The 9268-nt window shown below is 38.1% G+C and overlaps 2 protein-coding genes and 1 long non-coding RNA gene across 3 annotated transcripts; all 3 read right to left on the bottom strand.

The window, feature by feature from the left end:
• Nucleotides 1-1683: 1683 nt before the first annotated feature.
• LOC145219601 (G-protein coupled receptor GRL101-like) lies at nucleotides 1684-3422 on the bottom strand. Its single transcript, XM_080086944.1, has 6 exons — nucleotides 3243-3422; nucleotides 2782-3078; nucleotides 2538-2718; nucleotides 2416-2479; nucleotides 2040-2251; nucleotides 1684-1976 (listed from the first exon to the last, which is right to left on the bottom strand). Exons 1-6 carry the CDS (start codon nucleotides 3420-3422, stop codon nucleotides 1684-1686), a joined length of 1227 nt encoding a protein of 408 aa, XP_079943070.1.
• A 136-nt stretch (nucleotides 3423-3558) lies between these two features.
• Nucleotides 3559-3763, bottom strand: LOC145219047 (uncharacterized). Its single transcript, XR_013857825.1, has 2 exons — nucleotides 3659-3763; nucleotides 3559-3599 (listed from the first exon to the last, which is right to left on the bottom strand). It is a non-coding gene; the product is annotated as an uncharacterized LOC145219047 (long non-coding RNA).
• Nucleotides 3764-3878: 115 nt separating this feature from the next.
• LOC145219600 (general transcription factor II-I repeat domain-containing protein 2A-like) lies at nucleotides 3879-5687 on the bottom strand. Its single transcript, XM_080086943.1, has one exon. The coding sequence runs from the start codon at nucleotides 5685-5687 to the stop codon at nucleotides 3879-3881; it is 1809 nt and encodes a 602-aa protein (XP_079943069.1).
• Between the last annotated feature and the right edge of the window lie 3581 nt (nucleotides 5688-9268).

Genomic DNA, 9268 nt, shown 5'->3' with positions numbered 1-9268 from the left:
GGTGTAATTACGTAATAATTGAAAAAATCTTGACGTCAGTGGGACGAATCGTTTTTGTCCAATACGACTAACCAGGTTACGGTTTGTCGTTTGCGTTATCGTGTTATGTTATTCTGACGTTGATTAGGCGTCGAGTGCCAAATAAGGATATATTGACGTGTCTACTCATTCCTGCTCAAGTCAAGGCCGATTTATTGACTCTACTTAAAGCTAAGTATCAAAAATTAATATTGACAACGTAATTATAACTAAATGATAAATTGTATGACGTCTCTACTGCGATGCTATGTCTATAAATAGTAACGATTGACAAATAATGATGCAAATATGATGCAACCGCTTATGAATTGGGAATCACCAAGCCGAAATCAGGGGCGGTGTGGTGATGGTGATTTATTGTTGAGTGTGCGAGTGCGGTTGCGAAGTTTCGTCAGCGTTAGCAAAATATTTCCGAAAGATAATTGATAACTATACAGTTTATAGATGTTAGGAAGTTTTGAATATTGAAACGGAACAGGTTGATTTACAAACGTCACTGGATGAGTGTTAGCCGAATCAATAAAAAAAAGAAAAATGAAAATCAAGAGGTTTTTCAGGTTAGATCGGATGAAGAGGACATTAAAGAACAACCTTTTTTATCTCACCAGCCTCAAAGGGACTGTAACACTTCCTGTGTGCTAGCCACGCCCACTGCTTCACAAGATTGTTCCAAAACAATGCAAGTAGTTCTCAATAATTCTGCAGTTAATATACCTGAATCTTATACTATAGATAAAAACTTCTTGAGTTTTAGTAGTGTAGTTGCTGAAAGTTTTACCCGTAGTTTAGTGACATGGGTGACGACATTTCAAGTAAAACATAATGCCGTTGACAGTCTACTAAAACTGTTGCAATCAAAAATTCCTGATTTGCCATCAACAGCTAGAACATTGCTTTCCACACCACAAAGAATTAATATTTCTAAGATATCTGGAATGGACTATTGCTACTTCGGACTATTTGATAAATAATTAATAACTTTTATACCTTCCGTCAAATAGTTGTGGTATTTGTACAACCTTCAACAAAAAGTTAACCGTTCGCTCAACTTCGCTACCCTACGTCCAGTGTGAACACCCCCTTCGCTCAACTTCGCTACGTCCGGTGTGGACGGGCCTTAAATGTAAAAGGTGCGCGGCAGTGAATACGGCGTGTTTTTAAAATCCGCGGTTGACATGACAACTAATTCCAGTGGATTTTCGATTGTGAAAAGTTTTTTTTTTTAAAGAAGATATATTGTGTCAATATTTGAACCCACCCACAACCTTGTAAACAAATGTTGGCAAAGTTATCCACTCCGGCATATTGTTTATATCCTAAACTGTAATTAAAATCCAATATAAAACCTGTGCAAGGATTTTCTAACAAATGAGATTTATACACGTTTACACTGATGACGAAACAAAACAAACCCGTCAGCTTGAGATCTGCAAACTGACAAACCTATTCACCGTTTTACTGAGAAACGTATTTACACTTTATTAAAGGCCACGGTTTAAACAAATTACCACAGGTTGATTTCGCACAGGAATGCAAACAAACAAGAAACGTGAAAAAAATATCTTTCGGTATTGTCAGTTAAGTCCAAAAGTCCGATCTGTCAATCGTACAACATGGTTAGGTTCTTTCAAACCATGTGTTCATTTAAAGCGGGGTTTCGTCCACAACTATCACGTTCACTCGTCGGTTGGCTTCTGGCTGTTGACGTGAACAAAACTCAAACAAACGCTCCCGAATATAATCGTAGAGCATTTTTGGTGCGTTTGAGTAGATGAGAGGATTGAGGGAGCTGTTGATGGGAAGCAAGATTATTGCCGAAACTGCGTAGATCACTGGAGGAACAGTTGCTCCACCGAAGTTTAAGAAAGCGATGATCGAAATAGGAATCCAGCAGAAGAAATCGGTGAAGATCAGTCGGATGATTTTGTTTTGCATTTCTGACAAACGCAAAATAGTTCAACTGTGTTCCTTCATACACAAACTCATCTCATTAGATTTACCTTGGTTTTGTTTTTCCGCTCTTTGATTTCTCGCCATTTCATTCACTTTTCTCCCACTGGCCGTTGACTTTTTGTAAATCCAAATGTATGTCACTGCCACAAATAGAAAAGCCAAGAAGTTGAGTATGATGATACCAAGTGAGTATGCCCAAGCCTTGTCGGTTGGTTTCACGTAAAGTTTACTAATGCAAACGCTGTTGGTGCTGTAGTATCTGCAAAAACGATATTGGAAGTTGCAAAGTTATAATTAAAATTGCATAAAACATAGATGGTATCGCATACCCGAAATACCCTGCAATCTCAAACATTTCAGTATAATGATAGTCTTCAAGAATATTTAAAAAATCCATCCCTTAGCATTGCTTTCCCATATTGCCGGGAACCGTTGAGTGTAAAATTGTGGTGAAAATTTACAAAGCGCTTCATGAAAGTTTCCATGCCTGAATAAAAAAAGATACAATCAAGGATTAAAAAAAAGATTCTACAAAATTTGCTTACTTAAAAATGGCACTTTAGCGTTAGGGAAAAACGGGTTTTCCTTTATCCACGCTTTAATTTCAAACAAATGTTGAAATTGGGATGTAAGAGGAATGAATGCCAGAGTGAATGAAATTGACCAGGACAAAAGAATGGTAAGGATGACAACTCTAAGCTTCGGGTGTAGAGATGCATTAAAAGGCTGCAAAAATAATTCATTGTTAAAAAAACATGACCCGCAGTCACACAACTGATTTTTACTTACATGTAACACAGCATAGAGTCTGAATGAGGTCAGCAGAACCATTGTAAATACTGATGTTTCGCTGGAAAGCAAAGCCAATATTCCCATTGCAGTACAACTTCCACTTGACCTCCAAACAAGGTCATTGGCACAGAAATTTCCAGAGTAGTGAACACCAGCTGCACCCAGCATGAGCAAATAACCCCCCATGTGCAGGTCAGAAGCGGATAGATTTAACACAAGAAGATGGTTGATACGAAATGCGACCGTTTGGGAGTCAGTTGTAATCAATGTTTTTGTTTCCGCAAACATGACGACCTGTGATGCAGTTGCAAAACTCAAACGTGATACTTCGGTGTTGTTATTATCTTGCATCTCATTCAGTGTAATAGAACAAGACTAAACATACCAAATTTCCAAAGATAGGTAATTTTAAACCTTGGTTGTTCTACTTTTTTTAATTTCAACAAACGGAAACCTACCAAATTGCCAAACAATGCAAGAAAGCCCATGATCCAAACAATAGCTCGTAAAAAAGGATTAGCGATCAGCTCGTATCGCGATGAGAAAATGTTCTCATTTGTTCTAGTCGATTTGGATGGACATTCGTCGCTCCAGTCTGAACAATCGCCAAATCCATTGAATTTCTGTCGGTTGTACATTTAAAAAAGAAAAACCGCAGTTATGGTTATTGAAAGCAACAAAACCTTTTTCTTTTCAACAAATAATGGTTGTTTGTTTTCACAATAAAACCTTCCATCGTTAGTTCAGTTTTTTTCGTCACTTTGATCATCGCAGTTAATAGTAAAATCACAGACCTCTGGTTTGCTGATGGAAACCTTAACACCAAAAACATGTTTGTATTCCTAAATCATAATATACCACCAACATAGCATACCTTAGCTCAGGGGCGGGCAACTTCTTCAGTCGGCGGGCCTGATTGGGAAAATAGAGTACTTGGCGGGCCGGATTCCTAAAAACGGATACATTAATCGCGTATTTATCCACCTATACAAGGAATAAATCGTAGTTAATGTAAACTTTAAGTTTAAAGCATAGAGACCAAAAACAGTAATGAATGAATTTATTAACGTAATGTACTTCAATAGCTGTTAAAGTCAATGAGACATCTGTGGCCGATCACAGTTGTCAACAAGTTCTTTGAACTCTGGCTGCATGTCGGAGGTACAAACCCTTAGTAAAGACTGCACGTGAACATCAGTTAGATTGGAACGCAGCTTTGTCTTGTTAATGTTCAAGGTCGAAAATGTTTGCTCGCAAATGTATGTAGACCCGAACAGAACAAGTAGTTTCATGGCCATCTTTCTCAGGTTGGCAAACTTGGATTCATTCAGTGACGCATAAAATTTGTCAATGCTTGCAGATTGGAATTTCTCTTTCAGGGAAGAGTCACACTGCAGATCAATTAACTCCAGCTGTAGAGCATCCGGCACCTTTTCAAAGTCAGTTGTAAAGGGTGATGACAAGATATCAAACTCAGTAGAAAGTTTCTGAAAGTCCGCAAAACGACGACCAAATTCATTGTCTAGTGCAGATATCATATTGGTGTACTTCTCAGTTGTCATCATCTGGGGTGCCATAGTTTTGAGTGTTGGAAAGTGTGTTGTGATATTCTGACTGAGCTGGCGAGAAAACAGCTTTAGCTTTACCCTGAATGCCTTCACTGTTGAGAACATTTCGTGAGCATAAGTGCCCTTCCCTTGAAGTCTGCTGTTCAATTCATTCATGTGTTCAAAGAGATCAACTAAAAACGCCAGATCTGAAAGCCATTCAGAATTTCTAAGTTGAGGATGTTCTGTATCTTTCCCTTTTATCTCCAAAAACAGTAATATTTCGTTTTTCAGGCCCCAGACACGTCTCAGAACTTTCCCCAAGCTCAACCACCGTACAGCAGTATGATACAAAACATCACTGTGATCCGAGCCGCAATCTTCCAGAAGTTTGATAAACTCTCTGTGATTTAGACCTCTTGCCCTAATGAAATTGACAACTTTCACAACTGGATCCACAACATGTTTCATGTTAAGCACACTTTTACATAGCACTTCCTGGTGTATTATGCAATGTAGAAATATCAGCTCCCTGGTGCAATCGACCTCTGCAACACGGTCACCCAGTCTCTTCAGTAAACCAACCTTCTTTCCTGTCAAAGATGGACAACCATCCGTAGTAACACTGGCCAGTTTTTGCCATGGTAGTTGCATTGTATGCATGGCATTTTTCACACATTCAAAATAATCTTTTCCGGTAGTAGTGCCTTTCATTGATTCCATTGAGAGCAATTCTTCTGTGATTTCAAAGTTTTCTGAAATGCCTCGTACAAAGATGAGCAACTGTGCAGTATCACCTATGTCAGTGCTTTCATCCAATGCCAAGGAAAACAGCTGAAATGAAGGTACATGCTCTTTCAGTTGTGATGTCAGGTTTTCACCCATTGCTTCAATGCGCCGAGTTACAGTTCTTCTCGACAAACTGACTTCTTCAAACTTCTTTCTTTGTTCTGGGCAGACGAGATCAACTACATTGAGCATGCACATTTTGACAAATTCACCATCGCAGAACGATTTGCTGTGCTTAGCAATGTTGTATGCGACCACAAAGCTGGCATGAGTAGCTGTTTTCTGGGCTGTTTGGGCTTTTATGAATACATTCTGCTGCCTTACAAGTCTTCTGTCCAGTTCTGTTGCTCTTGTTTGCCGTTCCGCTGCTGATAAAGTACTGCCATAACCTGCATGTTTTGTCGCATAATGGCGGCTAATATTGTATTCTTTAAACACGGCAACACTTTCATTGCACAACAAACATACTGCTTTCTTGCCGACTTGCGTGAAAAAGTACTTGGGCATCCAATCTTTGTTAAATTCGCGACACTCATTGTCAACTTTACGTTTCTTGGCAAAATCCATGGGAAAATATTTACTGTAAATTCTAAATCTAATTTTAACCGAAAACAAAGAATCGAAAAACACAAAAAAAACAAGGAAGTAAAACTAACTTACAATCACTATTGTAGAATTCAAGCCTTCTCGCCAATTCTACCTTACAGTCTCCTGATTGGCAGAATAAGATAGTCAGTTTCAGAAGCACTTTATTTATTGTTCATGAATTTAAAACGGATATTTGGCCACTTAATAAACCAAATACAACCAAGAACGTCACTATTACAATACAGTCCAAACAATCTAATTAATATAACACAAACTTATTCACCACAGCAACTTTAATGCATACACCACAGACTTAGATGCTGCTGAATCATTAGCTAGGCTACACGTGTGGAAACAAAGAAAACCGTGAAAGCAAGCCACACACAAGGTTGGCAGCTATGTCGTAACAATGGACGCATGGTACAATGGTAACAACGACGGGAAAGATTTTTGCTATTGGTGAGCGTTACTGTCCGTTACAACTATAATTTGACGTAGTAAGCAAGTAGTGGGTGATTGCGGCAGACTGTGGCCGCGGGCCACATTATCATGTAAGATCGGAAACTGTCCGCGGGCCGCTCGAAATCCCGTCGCGGGCCGGATCCGGCCCGCGGGCCGTATGTTGCCCGCCCCTGTGTTAAAGTGTAGCAATGCGTATTTTGTATTTTTGTGTATTTTTATTTTAGCGGCACATCTGACACGTCAAGGCAATTTTGTCTTTCCTTTAAATTCTAGCGGTCTTAGATGTCCCGTTTTCTAAAACAACACGCCCTAGCACTTAGGCAATCGTAAACTGGTTTCTTGTAGCCGCCTTCGTTACACAATAATTATTTTCTTTGTTTCGGAGCGACACCACCTTCGCTCCGAGCTACAAACATGCGTTGTCATTTCACTATATATTCGCGTTTGCTAATCTAGGAAAAAACTAACTATCTAGCTAACTAACCGAAACACTCACTTACTTACTCACTTTAGACGAAGTTATCGCCAACGTTATACGTTTGTTGTCGCTTCATATATTGTTTAATAAACCTTGTTTTACGCTCTAGTTGTTATCAGTCAGGAGTCTTTAGAGTTCTTATTTTTGGAGTCAGATCGCGCATTTCCTTCTTTAACTGAATGTCGCATAAAACATGTGTTTTTTGCAACAAAAGTCACACTAATGACAAACTTCAGAGATATGTTTGTGTGAAAAAGATTAAGCCCTAGTGCACATTAAACTGCATACACCAAGTGGATTTACTAGAAAGTTACAAAACTGTACTTACTCGTGAAATAAATGTGGGCTTCCTCCTGTCAAGACACAGCTATTACTGCGACGCTGCAGGCCTAAAAAAAAGCTTGTCAACCTTGCTTAATTAGTCAATAAATAAAGATGTATTTCATGATATTTCTTTTGTAGGTAAAAATAAATAAATTTATGATGAGATTGCATCATTATTCGATCTTCGAGGTTACAGATCTACAACTTCCAGATTCTCTGAAGTCTTAAAAGGATTCGGGCTTACTGACACCAACTGCAAATCTCATCGGTGTGAGGTTTGTGAGAAAATATTCAGTCGCCGAGGAAATTGGAAACGGCACATGTTGACTCACATTGATGAAAAACCGCATTCGTGTGGTGTATGTGAGAAACAATTTAGTCGGAAGGGACTCTTGAAAATACACATGTTGGCTCACACTAAGGAGAAACGCCACTGATGCCATGTTTGTGACAAATGGTTTAGTCGCAGTGAAAATTCAAAAACGCACATGATAACTTACACCAAAGCAAAACCACATCGGTGTGATGTTTGTGAGAAAACATTTGGTCTGAGAGGAACGTTGAAGACACACATGTTGACTCGCACCAACGAGAAAAAAACATCAATGTGATATTTGTAGGAAAAGATTTAGGCACGGAAGTTATTTGTCAAAAAAAAAGTTATTCGTCAAAACATATCTTGACTCCCACCAAAGATGAAAACCATCAATGCGATGTGTGTGGAAACAGATTTGGTGTTGTCGGAAGTTTGAAAAGACACATGTTAACACACACATATGAGAAACACCATCGATGTGACGTTTGTGAAAAAAAACATTTCGACGTTTTGATAATTTGAAAAGACACATGTTGATTCACACTAAATAAAAAGTACAAGATTTGGATTTGTAAAAGGAACTTCATTCAGGCAACGGCTTTATTGATTGTTGTTAAAATGTTTGCAATGTTATTTGCATAAAACTGTATTCAATGAAAAACTCTATTAAAGTTCGTTTCGATTTGTATTTCAACAATGAATATATAACATGACGAAAATGTCTCATAATAGCTTGTTTATTTTTGAGAATACAAGGACGGTTCAAATTCAATTTGCATTCCATCCGCATACGGATAAAGAGACTGGGTAAAAACAACTGTTGATCAAACATTTTGCAAAAAAACGATAGTTTTGGATACATGTTTCCGACCGTGATTTGTGCATAATGTATCAAAAAAATTGTGCAACATCATAAACATTGGTGCTTTGTGTTAAGCAAGAAAACCGATTCAAAACATCAACAAATTATCTTTTACTGTTAGTCAACAAATTATCTTTTTTCTCATCAAAACCGTCGCGACGCAAATGACTGAGCGGAAAAAATACACCTTTTTTGAAGCAATATAGACCAACTGAACACAACAGATAGGTTTGTTGCCAATCACAAGACATTTTTTACCAAAAACATCACATAGCGGTTATAAACACAGGTCAAACACTTCATGTAAATATATTTTTTTATTCCACGGTTAAATCGCAATAGCAGTATCGCATGGGAAATAAGGTGCTCAACTTGGGAAATAAGGTGCAACTTTATTACACAATGTCAATTGATGCAAATTGTAAAAATATATCACTCATAAAAGTCATAAATCGCGCTGTCATATCAAAAAGCAAATGATCAATCAATATATTATTTTCAAATGGTGATAGAATAGGTGCAATGGTATCAGAATTAATATGTCTGAAGTTTTCCAATGTCCAGACCCACTTACATTGCTTACACCTCGCTTCTGCGCACCTTTTTATCTAGCGTTTTTATACGACGCTTGTCGCACCTTTTTATCATTCCTTCACAAGTGTATAAACAGGTGTATAACTGATGTGGCCTTCATGTTACTTGGGTCACTGATTTTAAAAACCCAAACTTGATGAATTTGAAAAAGAGGGACAAATTTCATTTTAGTGCAGCCATTTGCCACTTACGGGTTTGTTTCAATTGATAAACCAATTCTTACTGTGTCATATGAAGTTGCGTATCTAATTGCGAGGAAGGTAAACTGCTCCAAATTTTTGTGGAAACTGTAAATTACGTTCGAGTACGCACACTCAATCATCGCATTTTCAATAAAGTTTGTGAACAGATGGATTCACAGTCTAAAGTTTTGCTCGCTGGCTGTCTCGAGACAAAAGTGGTCAGTCGTGTCCTTGCCTTACAAAAAAAAGTAAATTATTTTTTCATTAACCTATTGGCCATCGTATGTAGTGAGCTACATCACGAGATTGCAAGTGTGGCTAAACCGCATGGGAATTAACAAC

The sequence above is a fragment of the Phallusia mammillata genome, chromosome 3 (assembly GCF_965637545.1).
Source record: "Phallusia mammillata chromosome 3, kaPhaMamm4.hap1.1, whole genome shotgun sequence".
Taxonomy (NCBI): Eukaryota; Metazoa; Chordata; class Ascidiacea; order Phlebobranchia; family Ascidiidae; genus Phallusia; species Phallusia mammillata.
Note: the sequence above shows the minus strand (reverse complement) of the source record. Positions and strands in the feature narration are given on the sequence as shown.

Coding starts and splice junctions, on each gene's coding strand:
- LOC145219601 (XM_080086944.1), bottom strand. CDS start 3,422: ATGTACAACCGACAGAAATTCAATGGATTTGGCGATTGTTCAGACTGG. Junction 3,079..3,242: donor TTGCATTGTTTGGCAATTTG/GTAGGTTTCCGT, acceptor ACTGCATCACAG/GTCGTCATGTTTGCGGAAAC. Junction 2,252..2,415: donor TTTACACTCAACGGTTCCCG/GCAATATGGGAA, acceptor TCGTTTTTGCAG/ATACTACAGCACCAACAGCG.
- LOC145219600 (XM_080086943.1), bottom strand. CDS start 5,687: ATGGATTTTGCCAAGAAACGTAAAGTTGACAATGAGTGTCGCGAATTT.